Source organism: Histoplasma capsulatum, genomic scaffold (assembly GCF_000149585.1).
Source record: "Histoplasma capsulatum NAm1 scaffold_4 genomic scaffold, whole genome shotgun sequence".
Lineage (NCBI taxonomy): Eukaryota > Fungi > Ascomycota > Eurotiomycetes > Onygenales > Ajellomycetaceae > Histoplasma > Histoplasma mississippiense.
In genome coordinates this window covers 261,369-280,577 of record NW_001813979.1, presented here as the reverse complement: position 1 = coordinate 280,577, position 19,209 = coordinate 261,369, and the positions used below count along the sequence as shown (strand labels likewise).

Here is a 19,209-nt window from a genome sequence, read left to right as displayed (position 1 = left end):
TGATTTCATTAAATCCAGTTTCCCACAATAACCGCATGAGTGCATAGTTGCAAAAACTGCAAATTAAGATCAAGGTAAAGTATAACCCCAAACGCCATTGCTATTCCGCTGTAGGTATCATTCCTAGGAGCCGTTTTATTCAAAACCGTTCTTTCATCCGCGCTGCCACAGTCCGTAAGTTTCCATAAACCTTGCCCTACAGTCAATCCAACACATTAGCACCCACAAATATATAAATCTTGAAACAATTGTGCATGAGACACACGACATATATAGGCACTTACCGGAGGACTCCCCAAAATCAAACTAACAATTGCCTCCCTTGCAACATGGATATTCCGAAACCCGCCCAGAATATGAATCTTCTGATCCGCAAGCACGACACGAGTCCGGCTCGCATTTTCAATCGCAAACTTCGTCTTGCCATCTTTCCCCGCAATCCGCCCTATAGCACGCCCCAAATGCTCCCCACCAAGCGTCTTCACATCCTTTATCTCAAACGTCTCGATGTACAAATCATCTAGCCGTAGCAGCGCGATGGCGTCGTCGACGTCAAACCCGAGCGTGAACGCTTTTACAAAGTCCTCGCCCTTCTGCAGCGCGCCCGCATCTGTTGTGTGTTTCGATGTGCGCAGCTCGACAGAGCGGTTCTTGATGTTCATGCGTACTTGTAGTTTTAGGTGCTCGACGAGTGGGGGGTAGATTTTGGGCCATGTGGCTTTTAGAGGGGTCATGCGATGCGGGGGAACAGGGACTTTGCGGGTTTCTACACGGTAAGCGCCTTCGGATGAAGCTGCTGGAGTGAAGACGGGACGGCCTTCGAGGTCGATTTGCATTTCCGTGTCTTCTTGGTTTTGTTCGGGGTGGTGTTTAGATTGTGAAGAGGGTTCTGTAGGCGCCACTGCGTTTGTGTCAATTAAAATGTCTTCTTCATCTGTATATTATTGTTAGCATGTTGCATTCCTGATCGATTGGGTGCTATGAGTGACCTGCGATAGGTGTTCTGTCACAGGACGTACGCTGAGGGGGAATCTGAGACCCTACGGAGGTCTGATAATTGTCAGCGGCATCCTCTGGGTACCTGATCCGTGCCGTGGGTGCTGGCATTTTCTAAGCACCGTGGCCGTAGTTCGTAAAGTTCGGGTGTATGGGGTTTAAAGAAAGGAAGAATGAACATAAAATAGCTGTTTGATTCTGACTTAATTAGATGTTACTGCTAATTGACGCCGAAGGAAAAGTTCGGAGTGTGGGAAAATTTATGATGATCGGATGCAAACCAGACAAACATCTTCCTCCGATGATTTCATCCTTTTTTTTAATGGAACGGGATATCAATCATGCCACGCTTTCATCTATCTTACGACGCTTGATGCTCTCCCTATAGCCAGGGAGCGTTCCAGGATGACAAGGAAATTATGTCTGGCCACATAGGACGTCGATTATATGCGAACATATACAAACGAGCGCATCCCCTCCTCTCCCGTGCTGAGCAATCCTCCACCGCAGCCTGGTCATCGTTTATAACTGGTGCCGCAATTCCATCAAACACTGCCAAGGGTTTGTTCCGGAGAAATTGGTCAAGGACATTTTCATACTCTTCTCCTACAAATGCTAAACAGATCACTAGACGCTTTGCATCTGGCGGCTTTCTAGTCTTGGGCACTTCACCTACTTCTAATGCTGTGGAATCCGGCGCGTCATGCGCTATCACTTCTACGGAAAAGATAATATGTCAACACGGAAGTACGGGATATGTGGATAAACACAGGCTGGGAGGTTTGGCGAAAAGCGTTTGGAGAAGAAGTATCTATACCTCGTCGGGGGGCGATGATGATGATATGCAAACCTCCGCCGACATTCCCTCCAGAACATCTAACACCACCACACAGCGCACGTCATCTCCACCCGATGACACTAAGACCTCCAATCAACCATTTGTGACGCCCATTGAATCTGAATCTAGATCTGCTTCTGAACCTGCACTATCGCCGTTACACTCGAACGGCAAAACTGTGTCAGGAAAGGCGCATACTGGTGGTAGTTCTACGACAACCAGCCATTTCACGGATCGATTGCCCCATCGACCCACGAAGGAAGAATTACTGGCTGCCGCAACTGGGTTTTGGTCAAGGCTCAAAGTGCGTTTCAAGTGGTTCTCAATACGAAGTATCCGGCCCTTCAATGTAGATGATATTGGAGCTTTCTTTTCTTGGATTCTTCTTGGCCATGTACTGTGGATTATTCTTGGGACCACAACTTTTTTCTCTCTCCTGATATTAGCCATTAATACTGTTTTTGCTCAAGGTTTGTTTTGTCCAATTTTCTCTTCAAATAGTCTCTTTTAATGCACGTCCTGACTGCTCGAAACAGAAACGTTGGCGAGATGGGTAGGCAACTACCTAACCAAATCCTCAGGACTCACCGTTGTTTTCGAATCAGCAATCGTACCTAAATGGAAGGATGGCGTTATAACGTTCAAAAACGTCTTCGTTTCGAGGCGCCCTGGCCAAGGTGCCGGAAACGTGAGCAAAGGTTCACCTAAAACAGCGGCTGAAACGGCTGCTGCTGCTGCGTTAAGGGATAATCATTCGGACGTGGAGGAGGAAGATACGAATTATACCCAGTTCGACGTATCGATTAACACGGTCAACGTAACTCTATCATTTGCCAAATGGTTCAATGGCAAAGGCCTCTTGCGAGATGTCGAAGTGATTGGCGTCCGAGGTATCGTCGACAGGACCCATGTGTGCTGGCCCGAGGGTGACCTCGACCCCAAATCATATCGACACGAGCACAACCCAGGTGACTTCGAGATTGATTCATTCAAAATGCAGGATCTACTAGTCACAATTTACCAGCCAAATAATTTCCGACCATTTTCAGTCTCCATTTTCTCCTGTGACCTGCCCCAGCTCCGACGCCAGTGGCTCTTTTACGATTTCATGTCCGCCAATACTATGTCTGGCTCGTTTGACAATTCTATATTTACGATCCACCCCCGGCAAACACATTCTTATACGGGCGCGCTGTTGGGCGACGGTGGAGAGGATCACGGCGAGGCTAGCCCGTGGAAAAAGCACAGTCGAATCCGTATTGATGGACTTAGTATTGATCACCTTAACCGTGGCGTTGAAGGCCCGTTCTCATGGATCCATGAAGGCAATGTCGATATCGTAGCCGACATCATGTTCCCGGCCGACAATGATGAGAGCCTTGCGAAGGTCATGTCAGACTTTTACGACCGCCTAGAAGCCGCCGTTACGTCGAATCGCTACCAGACACATCCTAACGGCTCTGCTCCCCATGGTGCAGCTTCTCAGAATGAGGCCAATGGCAAGAGCCATGCTGTTCTAGTTTCTCCAGGGAGAGGGGAGGACGATAAACGATTGGTCGTTACTGATCTCCGCATCCATCTTAATAACATACGAGCTGTTGTTCCTCTATTCACTAGGGATCTTTCATACGTCAACAACGCGCTCATTCGGCCCATTGTCGCGTACATGAATTCCAAGCGCACATTCATACCTATCCAGTGTCGACTTGTGAAGCGCGTTAGTGATTTCGATGGCAGTTGGACAATATACGATAGTGGGTTGATGACCGATTTGTCCGCTGAAGTGAGTTTCCTCTTCCCCCTCCTCCCTTTCCCGTTTAGTGTGGAGTTTCAGGATGACTGACAGTTTCCCTCTTCACGCAGACCTACGAAGCATTCGCTCAAGATGTTGTGGATGAACAGGCTCGGAAACGGCGATTTAAGAAAGTGGGGCTTTGGTCTCTGCAACTTGCTGCCCAGGCGATTTTGATGGGCATGGCAGGCAATATTGTATAAATTTTGTAGTCAAGGAACCACCCGACACCATCCAACAAACGACTTGGCAATTTCTGTACATGTATAATTTAGCACATTTTACGACTGTGAAGTATTTTATTTTTTTCTTTTGTCTTTTCTTTTCTTTCGTTTATTTCTTTCTTTCCTTTTTTGGGGGGAGTTCTACGGAAAAGGAATTCCCTTTCAATCTTTATTTATAATTATATTGCTTGTTTCCTTGTCATCTTTTCGCTTCGGTGTTCATGACTTAAAGTTAACGCGGTATGCACTATTTGATTCCCTATTCATGTGCGGTTGTACGTGCGGCTTGTTACAAGTGCTTGCTCCTTGTTATCGTTGTTTCTGATGTTCCATATTATTTATTTCTTTAATTTTTCGATTTCTCGGTTTCTCCCTAACCGCATCCTCCACTCTAGAATTCTCTATATCCATATATCCCTAACATCTATCTCTTTCTCTGATTGATCTTTTTTCTTGTTTTTTCTTTTTGCTGAGACTAAATCCCGGTGGATAAAATGGAAAAGAACAGAGCGGCGAAGGGACGTATACAGTACATAGCTATTGCGTGGATAACATATTACTTTTTATTATCAACTACCTCTTCATGCACCTTTTTTGGTGCTGTTATTACTGCTATCCTCGGGAGGAATCTTGCAGGTGAGGTGGCGGAGCCGGTCAGTACCTGCTGCTTCCGTTCAAATATATATCTATATATTTATATTGCATGTGAATGAATCACACGAGCACTCACATCTGCGCCTGCAACGTCTCGGAAACTTCTACTCCAGCGTCTACGGTTTAATTATAAGCTATCAGACATGGATTGATCTTCACAGATGGGTGGATTTATAGATGGTATGTACAGTATATTGCATTCCCCAACACTTTCAACTGCCTTTAATCCGATCCAGGGGTTCGAATGTTCTGTCTCATACTAGTATTTTGTTGTCAAAATGTGACATTTATCTCCTGTTGAACAGGGTGTTTTCATACTCTACTACCAATCACTTTGTCGTCCAATCATTCCTGAAATTTTCTTGTCCTCCATTATCCAAGTCTATTACTGAAGCTGTAACGATGAAAGAAGCCTTGCATGCTCTCCCAGTATGGCAAGGAGAGGTGCTCGAAATTGGCTGCGAAAGATGCGCTGATCGCAAATGGTCATCTTAAAAAATTGAATATAGGTCGTTAAAGCACACCCCAGAACTGCCAGGTGATATACAGTGGGATGTATATCATCATCATCCCCAGATTATTCGGAGTTCTAGCCTGAAGGATTGACAGCAGGTCTCCCAGAAACACAGGATCGTATAGTAAATAACAACCAAAGGTGGTCCGATTTCAAATTTTTCCAAAAGAGCCCTAAGTACTGTCGTGCATGACTGTGTATGGATGCATCAGGGGAGATTTTTTCGAAGTGGAAATGTGCAGCGGTGATATCACGCGGACATCTTCAGGTGTAACATGGATATTTCCCCGTTAACTATCCAATGAACTATAAGGCGGGTAGATACTCTACCATTATATGATTCCTCTCCTGACCTACTCGACGGAGGCCCCTGACTCTAGCTTCAGAATTGCTCTGTGGATTCGAGATGGCATTCTCGCACTTGTGACAGAGACAAAGCATCCGCCACTCACTCTACTCTCTCGCATATTACTGTACATATATATGTACAGTACATGTAGATCTATAATAAGATAAAGCAATGCAGAATCCCCTTCGCAAGCTGAGGCTGTAGCAGCATGTTTTGTCATTCCTTTTTGCGAATTAGTTAGCAATTATTAGGCCCCTAGGGCAAAAGAGCTCAACCACCACCAGCAGCACCGTGCTGGTATAGAAAGTACGAATCACCCAAGCCATTTCAACAGCAATTAGGGCTCGATCCAACCTACAACTATCCTTAGTCAGCCCGACCTCCTTTTTCTTCCACCTGCCGTTGTCAACAATTTTTAATACATGTATTCGCCAAAAACAATCGACGATGGTCTCTCGTTTGTTATGAACACGGCCATTTCCATCAGAGCTGGCAAGCTGGTTTTGAATGACTGGTGTTGCATCTCGCTTCGCTGGCAACTTTCTCTTGTGAACATTTGTTTTCCACGTTTTGTAACCACCAGCCACTTCCGGTGCCCTCATCGACTCCATATCTATTTGTGGACTCTGTGGTCTCAATGTAAGTGCCCGGAAGTAGTTGAACATGAAAGGTTATACTGAACACATCTACCAGGAGACGGTAATCATAAACATCGACTTTACCGACAGTCTATCGGGAGATCTTGTGACAGGACATACGTCGACATTGCTCCCTCTGCCTCTGCGTTTCTTGGCTTTTGACATTATCGAGTGCATCCAGATTCAGCCAGCCGACCGCACTGGATCTCAGTGGCTATTTCATCTTTTATTACCAACTGTTAAAATCTATTCCACATGAGAACCCTCTCCGGTCTCGCACTGAGTCAGTTTCATTCCGAATATTAGACCATTGTACTCCTCCCAGTGTTCGAAGTCCCAAGTTCATGTACTCAGCTCCCAGTAGGTAGCACTATCATTCGTGCGTTTGTTCTTTGATGTGGAGAATAATCACGTTTCTGAGACTAGGGCTCAACTGGATCCTACTTGTTCTCTTTAAACTTTGTAAGATGTTAAATGTCCTCGCTTCTCTGCTGTTGATCGAGCGGAGATGTGTTTTTCCCAAAATTATTTGAAGCTGCACAAGGGATATTTGGAATAATGATCATCCACTTTAACTGTCTGTTCTAGAACCCTCCTACTGGGTTTCACTTGTGCTCAAAGTGCTCTATTTTGAACATGAGAGATACCGGCTGATCTCTGTTCACAAGGCTAGTCAACAAATAACCCCATCATATGAAGTTGACAGACACAACAAGCCTCACCGCCTTTGAGTGATCTATTTGTGCATTAGGAGATGCTTCCCAAGATTCCCAACTCTGAAGTGTTCTAAGAGGATAAGGGGCTGGCTAAACAAAACATTTTGGGCACTATACTTGTGATCGACTATTATTTTCTCCCAAGACCAAGACTGCTCTCTTGCTAGGCATTAAAGTTTTACTATTGAGAGTCATGTCATACTATACAGCGTTTCTAATGACTGCCAGGGTTGAAAATATTATCATTGTACCAGGCCATTAACCACTATATTATCCACTTCTGTTCAACGCAAGTGAGAATTTGAACACAATCCTATCTCTGTGTATAACATGAATCAGGCTCAGTTGACATCAACATTGGGCAGTCGTGTTCCTCAGCAACTGTTACAGTAAATATGCGTCCAGATATGGCTGTGTCGTTACGTCTGAGCTTTTTAAGAGCAAGCATTGGCTGCAGCCCACTCTATATAAAGAGTAGCATAATCACCCTATTAGCTCTCTTTTTTCTTCAAGTTATCACCGGGCTCGATCATCGATCTGATCACCTATCAAGAAAGCAAACCACCCTTTTGTAATCATCTCCTCTCGCCTCTTTCATCTTCAAATAGTCATCCGCATATTTTTGAGATAGCCACGCATTCAAAATGGTTTGCATCAGTCATATGGTTCACATCGCCATTCTAGGTGCTAGGTATGTAATTCCCATTTCCTGCACATTCCAAGATTCTGACTTCCATCTAGCCTTGCTGCTGCGAATCCTATTCCCGGAGGTGACCACTACCCGGAAAAGGAGATCAAAACCGTCACAGTTACCGAGTATAAAACGGCATACAAACCAGTCACCGAGTTCAAAGAGATCACCAAGTTCGTGACTGTCAACCATCCCGTCACCCAGTGGAAGACCATGACGATAACGGATTATCCCAAGCCTGTAACGATTACCGACTACAAGCCAGTGACTGTTGTCCACACGCAGGCCGTGACTATTACTGCTGTCAAGGAGGTCATCGTTACTAAGACTGCTGTCCATGAAAAGCCGGTCACGCATTTCCAGACCATCACCGTTCCAGGAAAACCCGTGCCTGTGCCGACCACTATCGTCAAAGTGCAAACGGTCACCAGTAAGTGCGAACCAAAGAAACACGACGGTGGAAAGTACCCCGAGGGGAAATATGACGACGGAAAGGGCTACGATGGAAAATACGGTGCCGGGAAGGACGACGGAAAGAAGGATGATGGAAAAAATGAAAAAAATGACAATGAGTCCAAGGGGTACGATACCAAGGGTGACTATTAGATGCAGTTCCTAGATGCAAGGTAAAACACGCCCCCTTATTTCGTCAGCAATAGGCTAAACGGTCCAAGAAACTCACGGCTAATTAATCGCCTACCAGATATGTCCTCGGCTTTTGTTAGCCATCGGGAAAAATTCTGAGCGAATAGGTAAAAAGGGGATCAAGGAGCAGTCAGGCAATGCATCCTCCATCTTTTGAACGAACTTTTCAGGAGGTGGAAATGGAATCGATCGTCGGTCTTCAGTCACCCTTGACCTTTGTTCCTCATTTCTTTTATTTTCATTTCTCTAATTTCCTTACATTTTGATCAATCGGTCAAAGTTCCATTCTTATTTAGCCTAACTCATGCCTGTCCTTTTTGGACAAATATTTTTCACAAGAAAATGTCGAACGGGAAAGTAATGGAAAGTAATCAAATACCAACCCTAATGATCGCCCCGATTCCCTTTTAAACCCGTCCCTCTTTTTCCTACATAGCCCCAATAAACCCTTTGTATTAATTTTCTCTTCCCTTTTGGCTTGTCCTTTTCTCTTCCTCTTTTCTATGATGAAATTTTTGCTTTACGACATGACATTCACGTCGAAACGTTATTGTTCTCCTGCCACGACCAGATGAGACATGGTGATTTTCATACCTGGCTACGTTGGCAACCAGAATGGAGGGGACAAAGGAAAAGGGAAAGGAAACATGAAATTCCCTGAAGAGGCAAATATTTTTGCGCTATCTGTTCCTACCTTAGTGAGACAGGTCGAATCTAATGTTCCATTGATTCTTTCGCCAGAGATCGAACCTCATCTTAATGTTCGTCTTGGTGGCTGGCCCTTTTGATGTGAGGCTTATAAAATGGATATGCAAGAAAGCCAGATTGAACAATGCTGGATTCAAGAGTAAATTTGAAAATTGATCTGAGCGCTATCAAACGGATACAGATATCAGTAAATACTATACTAAAATGGTAACGGTCCTTGCAGCCCATTTTATTAATCTACTTGATGTTCCATCTAGGTATATATGTATCCGTTCGCAGCGCTGCTGCCAGCTACTAACCAGGGACAGGATTTAGAGCAGGATACAACAAAGAGTACACAAATTTATCCATACCTTTAGTGGGTAAAGCTGTGGCATTACAATTGGTGCCTACGTGCAAAATGTGCCATGGAAGTAAATCATGAAAGTAATAATAGGAAACAAAGGCGACGGGACATGAAAATTCTACGGTGATAAATAACCAGCGTCAATCGTTAAACGGTCAATGCCGGTAGCCCTATGTGCAAATCCAACTTGAAATGACATTCCATGATTTTTCTCGAGGCAGTTTTGTCTGGCAGATCTGCCGTATGTCTCCGTATGGTCTCAGGCATCCCCTCTTATTGGTACCTCTGTATGAATTTTGAACCTCGCATTCCATTCCCTTTCCAGTTTAACAAATGCCATCCGCTCTCCCACGTATCCTTGTAGATCTCCGACTGCCGTTTCCACATCAGAAGAGTCTTCTAAGACGTAGCCATCGTCGCTTTGTTCCTTTGATGTGACAGCGGAGTTTCCATCACCATTGCCTCCCGCTCACCATTCTCCCGCGCATCTATTAGTGGTAGCCACATAACCGTTGGCCATAAGATGTAGGTGTAACACGCTGCAATTGGAGAAAGGAAGCTGTTTATAGATATATTTGAACAGCCCAGGCTTGGTTATATGAGAAAGAAGCTAATGTCGTGGCGGCCGTTATTCCTTGAGTAGTTGCTGTTGCTGCGGCGTAGGAGTACAAGCCAACGGCTCTATTCTGAATGAGGTCATGGCAGTGGAATGTTTGGCGCAGTTTAGGATAGAGAAATTGTGTTTAGCTCGAGATCGGAATCGTTGATGCTCACTTCGAATGCGAAAGGGATGTCCCACCAAACGTCATGAATAAACCCTTCTGTTCTCTGGGTAGACATCGTAACGAATTTCGTATCTCATCGCTGACTTCCTAATTTATTTTTTGCCTTACCGTGTTCAGGGACAACAATGGCCGAGAGCAGCCATCTGTAGAGTTTTACACTCTTTGGCGTCCGAGGAGGATCTAATTCATCCAATTCATAGCCCGCGAGGGTGTGGCGGGTACTGGTACTGTCGTGCTATGAGATGTTTCTCCATCTCGATATCAAAGCATCTTGCTCAGCGCATTATCCTATCCGGAACATGCCTCTTTTGCCTGTAGTCCAAAAATTCGCTGCAGGCAGCCCAACCAGTGTCTCCATGTGATACTTCCTCTAGGTGAATACAACCACCCGAGAATCCACAGTGCGGCAAAGTTCAAGAGACAAATCTTTATGCGAGGAGAGTTTGTATGGGATGCCGCTACATATTTTCGAAGTAATCCCCACGGCCCTGCTTTCAGGAACTAAATGTGTGTTGTAACCTGAATCCTCAGCACGTCAATGATGTTTCGTTCCACAGATATGATATGATGCGAAGGACTCGTTGAATGGACTCGTATTCGGAGTCTCTCAATACCTCAACACTGTTTTTCCCATCGGATATGCTGTTTTTTCAACATACTATTGAGAGATTTGATGTCCAGCCGCTCTCGTTGGTTAGTTAGTTAGTGCACGAGATTGCAAAGCCTGGAATCTCCACATAACATTTATGCATCAACTTGAAGATTCAAATGACGAATGTTGGCTGCTGCATGTGTCCCAGAAGATGTTGAGTTGTTGGACATTTTCGAAGTTGGAATCTGTGAACCGAATTTAAAACAGATAGGGTCCTCTAGTCAGGCTCTTTCTCCCGAAATTGTGTTTCAACAGGATGTTTCATTACCCTCTGTTGGGATATGCGAATCTATGCATATATATTAGTTTAAGCAATAGTTTTAATTCATGCAATGCACGAAATAGAGAAGATGGTGACAAAGAGAGGAAATATATGTTTTTAGAAAAAAGGAAAGGAAAAAGGCACGGAGAAAGAGATGCAAGAGTGAAGTGTTTGATATTGGTTTCAGAAGCGCGACATTTTTGAATGTCCTGAATGGTGTGAGCAACTTGAGCACAGTGCAGGAAGAGGAAGAGGAAGAGAAAAAGAACTGGACAATATATAATCTGTAGATTGGCGACCTCTCTACTCAGTAATGAAGTTTTGCAACGCCGTATTTCCCAGGATCCCGGGGTCGCAGGCTGGAGACTAGGGAGATTCCTTGCTGTATTTCAGGGAGATCAGGAGACAGTGAGCCGGATATACCAGTATACACGGCAGCAGGGCGAAGATATGTGCATGTGTTGCACGGTACGGTATGGTGGGCTATCATCAGCAACAGCAGTGTTCTGTACGGAGTAGACTGTGAACTTTGGCGGATTATGGGGCCCTTTTTCCTTAGTAGTTACTATTCATTTTTTTACCCTACAGCAAAACCTGATCATATCGCTATTTCACGCGGGGCCAACGTAATTAAATGAAGATCCTCGGCGGCGTCCTGCTATGAGTCGGCGTACGGAGTAGACTCGAAATAGTAGCGGGGCCTGCAGCTCTGGCGCCGAAACAATGGTCGGCTTCGTGAAAACTTACTTTCCAGGAGGGATGAAGAAGCGGTGGGAAAGCTAGAGTGAAGCGAAGTCTCTAAGAATCAAGAATCATACAAAGCTCTGAGAGGGGGTCAAAAGTTGCTACAATTTGTGACTGCAATGATTGAATGTCAATGCTTGCAAAAATGTGGATTGAGTCTCAATGATTTTATTGATTTAGAGACAATTTTGACAATCGTCTGATTGATCTAAATGATTTCCATCGGAAAATCTCCATTTTGATTGATGCAGTGGAGACTTCCTCAACACTAGTCCATAATTGGCTCAGATAGCCCCTATTCTTCCCCCTGAATCATCTGCCTTATCTGCCTGTCTGCCATTTGATGATATCTGTGATGATATCTGTGATGATATCAATATGACTTCGCACGTTCGCTCCGTCCTGCCCAGCTGCATGTTTCGTGAAGCTCCTGCTATAGAGTGTTGTGCCTGAGCTGTCCACCCCTATGAAGCAATTAATGATGCCTTTCATCCCCTGGGACTTAGAGGTTCGTTTGCCCACCCCCAGAAGGGGGGTGATAGCGGCAGGCTGCCCCTAGTATATTATGAGAAGTAAAGTATTATCATTCTGCAATGAGGTTAAGCATCAATAATCTGTGGATATGACATTGCAGCTATTGCTGTCTCCGAGGAATGTACGGGAAAGATCTCTCTAGTTGTTGATGCGAGACGTACGGAGTAAAGTAAGGTGTGTTATTGACATCAAAGTGGTGTGGCCAGGAATGGGCTTAAAACAGCGCTGAAAATAGGATGCTCTGCAGCACCCCAAGACTATATGTTAACCACTAGTGATTCAACAGCCGTGAGGGCTGGCTGCAGAATTATTCGGGTGGGAAAATGTATCTGCAATCCATTCTGCGTGCAGGGATTGCCACAAGATTGAGAAATTACCCCGGCGTTTCTGGCTGCTAGAATTATATCATAGACACGACCTTCACTTACTTACCCAGCATATCATTCAAGTGATATGATAATATGGAAAGCCCACTGACGGCAATTTTTGAATGAAGGGGGCAAATTGCCATATTGTACTCCGTACCTGGTCCTGAATCCTTGCAAATTCCTCTCGATTCTCTGTGCTCTGAATGGTTTCTGGGTGTCTGGATATGTTTTTCTGTTGAGGAGGCTTCTTCATCATCCAATGTTGATGTTCTCTTTTTTTACTCTTCTGGTCATGATGAATCATTGACAACTGTGAGAGTCAACTAAAAAAGAGGTACTCCGTACTTCGTACTATAATAATAATCCTCAATGCTTTGTTTGCCATTTGGTCTGCTGGAGGGAAATGATCAGCAGCAGATACAACCAGTAAAAACGAAAGATACGTAGAAAAAGAAAGATAGTATAGTTAGACAGTTTTACTGCTTACAATTCTTCTTTCAATTCAAAAGAGTCATTCTTCTGGAATTCTTCCTGGCTTTGTATTCTTCTCTTCTTCTTCTTCTTCTTCTTCTTCTTCCTCCGATGCTGCCGCCACCGCCGCTTTTTCTATCCATCATTCTCATCTTCAGATATTTATACACCCGTCCTGCCAATTGCTACCTTCCCAGCGGCATGCCAGCAACAGCTATCCTCTGATCCATCTGTCTGGTGGGCTGTTCCTCCTCTCGTGTCGCTCTCAGAGGGTCGCTGGGCTCTGCAGCCGTATCCAACGATCACCCACCGTTTGGAGAGACAAGGAAGTCTGAGTGGTGGTAGTGTTGAATTGTTTGTCGGGAGTGCATATTGAGGGGATATTGGGTTCTGGCTCGAGGGAACAGTGAATTTGAATAGTATTGAATGAATATTTCCAACTCCTTGACTGATATACGCAGTGTAAAGAGGTGAGTGGGCGTGGAAGCAGATTAATCAATCAAATCCATGGCGGACCCAGCGTTGCAGAACTAATTCCCCAGCTAATCGCAGCGTGTCTGGGGTACATGCGGCTTGTTTTTCGACTATTTCGACTCCGTCGAGTATTCTCTGGCCCCTTTCGCAGCCATGTCGCAGGTTCGGCGGCAACCCAGCGAGGACAGCCTCAGTCAGCGCCAGCGCCAACACCAACAACTTCACCATCTTCACCATCTCCAACAGCCTCACCAACCTCACACATCCCACCTCCAACACCACCATCATCACCACCAACAACAACAACACCCCGCTACTTACAAGGCCTATTCCCCTTACACTCCTTACACCTGCACGCCTTACTCCCCCCCATCCCCCGCTGACCCGCAACAGAGAGGAAAGGGAGATCCGCTCTCCTTCAAACTCGCCTCTCCCCCCCTGACACCCGCCTCCCTGTTCCCCAGGGATTATCTGGCCCAGCGCCCGGATGCCGCCAACTCAAGCGCCAGCTCAAGCGACACAAGAAATACAGACAATCCTGCCCCTGGTAGTCATCATAATCCAAGGTCTTATTCTCGCAATTTCAACCATCACCACACCGTTAACTTCCGCTCTCAAGCCCCCGTCCTTTCTCCTTTCCGCACCACCACCACCACCAAGGCGTCCTCAACAACGACACTATACGACCCGAAGTCCCGCCTTCACTTATCCTCTCTTTCTCCATCTTTCCCCCCTTCCTCCTCTCAACCTCATGGTTCCGCGCTTCCTCGTTCACCTTCTTTGAACCAGGAGGATTCGCCTGTCGCTACCTCGCCGAAATCCACTCCCAGGCCATCTCGTCCAGGCGACTCATCTAGCACTTCTCCCATCTCTCCGCGATCTCCTTCTCCTCCTGTTTCTCCTCTATCCACTTCAACATTTACTCGAGTGTCGAACTTTCCTATCCCTCCTACCACCACCACCACCACCGCCGCCGCCGCCGCTGCCGTTGCCCGGTCATCCACCGCGACCCGCAGTCTGAACCAGTTACCAGAGGCAGTGCAGCATTGTCTCGCACTCCCAGATCGACTGACCCGCTTGTCGCAGGTGCGGGGTGCCAATGGGAATATGCCAAAGTCCTCTTCTTACGATCTGCTGCGAAAGGCGTCTGATCCGTCTCATCTCATCACCATGAATAGCAATAATAATAACAGCGACAACAACAACAACAACAACAACAATAACAATAGTAATAGTAATAGTAATAATGGTGGCCGTCGTGTTGTCTCTGCCAATTCAGCCTCCCCTTCTCCGCCCCTATCCAACCCGGCCCTGTCATCTGCCGTAGGAGATCGTGTCAGAACGATGCCGCGCACCTCTTCGATCGATTCAGCCATCTCGTCTATTTCCTCCGCCCATTCGCATAAATCTTCACTCGATGCGAATAATGTCACCCCGGAGGATATCGCTAATCTCATCTCTACGGCAGGCTCCGCTGAGGCGGTCATTATACATCTACTCAAGGATAAGCAGCAGGCCGCGTCGCAAAATGCTCAGTTGTGGAGATTGGTTGATAAGCAGCGCACCATGGTTCTCGGCTTGAATAAGGATCTCGAACGTGCAATGAAGGATAAGGATCGTTACAGGAAAAAACTTAAAGAATTACAGGCCAACCCTCCACCAATAGCTGAAGGGGCTGCGCACGGAAGTGGTGAGCCTGCCACTGAAGGAGACAACAATTCATCTAAGGGTAGGAATACATATCCAACTAACCCCTCCTTTTTATTTTTATTTTTATTTTTATTTTTATTTTGTTTTTGTTTTTTTGGACAAAAAACAGCAGTGCGATCTTTTGACTGACCTAAACCTAGGTTCGACGTCTGGCCATGATCTCGCCAAGCCATCGGATACAACTATGCAAATCTCGCTAGATGAGCCTGCAATATTCCCTTCGGACTCACATCTCGCCCATTCGCATACCGACCCTCAGCTTACCAGAGGTGGCAACCCAAGCTCCCATCCATCAAGTCCTAGCGACAGCGTTCGAACCGAGCCGTTGTTGACGAGTAACAACAACACCAACCACCATCCTCTCCGCGATTCCCCCACCAACCTATCAATGCATGAGAAACAAGGAGAATCGGCTGAAGGGTTAGGAAGTAGAGGTGACAATAACAACGCAATTAACAAAACCGATCTCTCCTCGAGTACCGCACCTCCTGCAAATTTGCGCACCGGCGGTCCTGATTACCTGAAACAGACACCACCGCCTCTGAGAAGACCGCCTCCTGCACCGTTAAATCTCAGCCAAAATGAACGAGTTCATGTCCAATCTCACCGAATAAATGTAGCTGTCGGGGATGACTCGGATTACGATGACAACTTGGATACCGACGGAATTCCCAGAATGGAGAATCGGGGAAGGAGAAAAACTAGGGAAGAAGACGATCGACAACGTGAAGCGCTTCTATTCCAGGAGAAAGCGGCTCGCAGCGCATCTAATAGAATGAAGTCGAAATTGGCGCAACCACCTGAGGGAGTCCAAAAATACCACCAGCCGCCCCAAGGAGCTGCTGGAATGGGTCCGGCGGGGAATCGCATTGTTGCCCACTCTCCGCCCCCTGGGCTTTCTCAGCAGATTCCTCCGCTTGATTCGCTCGTGTTAATGTTGAGTCCCCGGGGGAGTGAAGCTGCGTCGTCTGAAAGGGATAAACTCGCCTTGTCTCCTCCAATGAGCCCTGGTTTACCACTGAGCCCGCGGCCAGGAGATCGCCCGCTAGGCTCTCCGCTCCCCCGTTTTCCGAAGGACGGCCAGGGTAATCTAGCGTCGCCACCCACGTCACCGAGAAACGGGCTTCCGCTGTCACCACGAGCTACAAAATTCCCCGCTCCTCCTTTTTCAGACCCAACTACTTCTACTTCTACTGCTACGGGTCATAACACTCTAACTAAAGCAGCTGAATTCGCCATTCCTTCTCCCACTCAAAACGAGGCGCCCAGGCAGGATATTCCTACCTTCGATGCCTCCGTCAAGATCGACAGCCCTACTTCACCATACGCCTTCAAAGTCGCATATATCGTGGCCTTGTGTCAGATCAGTATCCTGATCTCCTGCTCCCTCCCAACGCTCTACCCTCTATTGATATCAAAGATTTCTTCGTCGCGCTTGCGGCCATCACGTAACAGCTACTTAGGCCTTAAACCTACGGATGAAGAGCCTGTTTTCACCCTCAGTGTGTTCTCGCGGGCTAATCGCGCGGAGCTATGGCGGGTGGAGAAAGTCATCCTAGCCTTGCCACAGTTGGATCAGCAACTGAAACAAGCCGTGCCGAGCTTTACTGGACGCTTGCCTGACCGGTCTATCTTCAGCGGTCATTCTCCTGCGAAAGTCGATGCGCGCAGAGCGGCTTTGAATAGCTATTTTGAGGCTATACTTGAGATGCGGATGGGTGAGGCGGGTGCGTTGGTGGTATGCCAGTTTCTGACGGCGGACGCCATTGAGCCACGCGATGATGAGACGAACCTGGTGAATGGTGACCTCAACGGAAAACAATCCTACCCCGTTGGGCCTGACGGGAAGCTGAGGATTGAAGGGTATCTGACAAAGCGAGGAAAAAACTTTGGCGGGTGGAAAGCGCGCTACTTCGTCCTCGACGGGCCAGAGTTGAAGTATTATGAATCACCCAGTGGTCCACATATGGGAACCATCAAAATTCATCATGCACAAATTGGCAAACAGTCTCAGTCCACAAATAGCAGTCAGTCGCCGTCACGGTTGGATGACGAATCGGATAATCAGTATCGTCATGCGTTCCTCATTCTCGAGCCTAAGAAGAAGGATTCTACAGCGTTTGTGCGCCATGTGCTGTGCGCTGAGAGTGATGAGGAGAGGGACTCGTGGGTTGAAGCACTTTTGAGTTATGTTGAACAAGATTCAGATGAGGAGGGTTCCAAGCATCATCGCCAAGTTTCGAAACAGGACGGGATATCAAAGACTCGACTACTGCCTGGCAGTTCAAGGAAGAGTAATAAGGATAATGATAGTCCTGAGGAAACTGGATCCGGCGATAAACTCCGTTCTCTTAGTTATGACGAGGTTGTCGCCGCTGAAGCCCCCATCCGCGGACCACCCGGTAGCGTGCTACCTCCAGGTAGGGGGGGCGGTGCAGCGCAGGCGGAGCCGGGCTATCAACATCCATGGGATCAGAATATGCCGCAATCCCCATCGCTCAAGAGCATTTCCGGCCCTACAAACGGGGTTAAGATCCAAGATGTGGGAGCGTGGGGCAATAAGGCCCCTCCACCCATGAGCACGAAGGAGAAGAAACGCTCCATTTGGGGCTTTCGCGCTGCGACAACCGCTGATCTAGCCAATCAGATACAGAGCCACGAGGCTAGCAGTAACAACTCCCCAATCGAGCGACGAGAGCCTGTCCGAGCGGTCTTTGGGTTGCCCCTCGCGGAGGCGGTAGAATATTGCGGGGTTCCAGGTCTTAATACTGGACTTCCTGCAGTGGTTTACCGGTGTATCGATTACCTGCGGGCGAAGGATGCGGCGCTTGAAGAGGGAATCTTCCGCCTGAGCGGCTCAAATGTGGTGATTAGATCGCTTAAAGAGAAATTCAATACGGAGGGCGATTTCGACTTTTTGGAAGGGGATACGTATTATGACGTTCATGCTGTTGCGTCCTTGTTTAAGCAGTATCTGCGCGAGCTGCCGACGACGGTGCTGACTAGAGATTTGCATTTGGATTTTATTCGGGTTCTTGGTGAGCTCTCTCTCCTTTCTTGCTTATATGCTCGGTTTCAATCATGTTTCATTTGCTGACGACGAAATTAGATCTTGATGACAAACAGAAGAAAATAGCCGCCTTCAACGGACTAGTCCACCGCCTCCCAAGACCTAACCTAACCATCCTCAAAGCCCTATCCCAATATCTAATCGAGATCATCAACAACTCGGATGTAAACAAAATGACTGTTCGCAACGTCGGCATTGTCTTCGCGCCAACCCTCAACATCCCTGCCCCGGTCTTCTCAATGTTCCTTACTGACTTTGAAAGCATTTTCGGCGAATCCGTGTCGGACTTTTCCATACACGCTGCTGCTCCTGTCGAACTACTCCTCGACAACAAGCCGCTGAGCTCGGATGATATCCGATCACCACGACATCAAATGTTCTCTGACCTGCCGACGCCGTCATATAACCAGTCTTCATTCCAGCAATCGCAACTGTCCTCGTCGGCGGCACCACAGCATCGTCACAAGTCAGATTTGACGCCGCAGGAAGCTCAGCATGCGCATGCGCAGGCGCTGACAACCCAACAGCAATGGGAGCAGCAGCGGGATCGCGACCGCTCCCGCGACAAATTCGACAACACCGGTTTTATACCGATACAGCCCACCTATGAGCAGCAGATGCTAGGTGCGGATCCGTATAATTCCATGAGTAGTTTGCTACCAACACCGTCGTCGTCATCTGGCAGTAATGGTAACGGTAACGGGAATAATAATTTTAACAATAGTGCAACGAGCAAGGCGAAGCGGCGGGAGAGTAATTTGCTCTTTATGAATTTGGGGAAGAAGAGCGGCGTGTCATATTTGGGTGGGGGCCAGAAGGGGAGAGATGAGAGGTGTACGTGACTTTCCTTTTCCTCTTTTTTCTTGCCTCCTCATTTCCCCGTTGCCCTTGAAAGTTCCTTGTTTGGGTGATGCAACACTACATCAGAGTACCTATCTTTCCATAATACTGACTACGTTTACGCGAAATAGCGATGGTCTCCGAAGACTCAGCGTTCGATTGATGGCGCTTCACCCTTTTTTCTTTTT

At 46.9% G+C, this 19,209-nt stretch overlaps 4 protein-coding genes across 4 annotated transcripts; 3 read left to right on the top strand and 1 right to left on the bottom strand.

The window, feature by feature from the left end:
* Window positions 1-139: 139 nt before the first annotated feature.
* Window positions 140-1,107, bottom strand: HCAG_04100 (hypothetical protein; the record flags this gene model as incomplete). Its single annotated transcript, XM_001540210.1, has 3 exons — window positions 140-196; window positions 285-934; window positions 1,020-1,107. The coding sequence occupies 3 exons, from the start codon at window positions 1,105-1,107 to the stop codon at window positions 140-142; spliced, it is 795 nt and encodes a 264-aa protein (XP_001540260.1).
* Window positions 1,108-1,415: 308 nt separating this feature from the next.
* HCAG_04099 (predicted protein) lies at window positions 1,416-3,829 on the top strand (the record flags this gene model as incomplete). Its single annotated transcript, XM_001540209.1, has 4 exons — window positions 1,416-1,557; window positions 1,654-2,304; window positions 2,392-3,617; window positions 3,698-3,829. 4 exons carry the CDS (start codon window positions 1,416-1,418, stop codon window positions 3,827-3,829), a joined length of 2,151 nt encoding a protein of 716 aa, XP_001540259.1.
* A 3,536-nt stretch (window positions 3,830-7,365) lies between these two features.
* HCAG_04098 (predicted protein) lies at window positions 7,366-8,018 on the top strand (the record flags this gene model as incomplete). The annotated part of the gene is made up of 2 exons (XM_001540208.1): window positions 7,366-7,412; window positions 7,463-8,018. 2 exons carry the CDS (start codon window positions 7,366-7,368, stop codon window positions 8,016-8,018), a joined length of 603 nt encoding a protein of 200 aa, XP_001540258.1.
* Window positions 8,019-13,554: 5,536 nt separating this feature from the next.
* On the top strand, window positions 13,555-19,184 carry HCAG_04097 (conserved hypothetical protein; the record flags this gene model as incomplete). Its single annotated transcript, XM_001540207.1, has 5 exons — window positions 13,555-13,563; window positions 13,795-15,130; window positions 15,252-18,149; window positions 18,221-19,015; window positions 19,153-19,184. The coding sequence occupies 5 exons, from the start codon at window positions 13,555-13,557 to the stop codon at window positions 19,182-19,184; spliced, it is 5,070 nt and encodes a 1,689-aa protein (XP_001540257.1).
* Window positions 19,185-19,209: the final 25 nt, after the last annotated feature.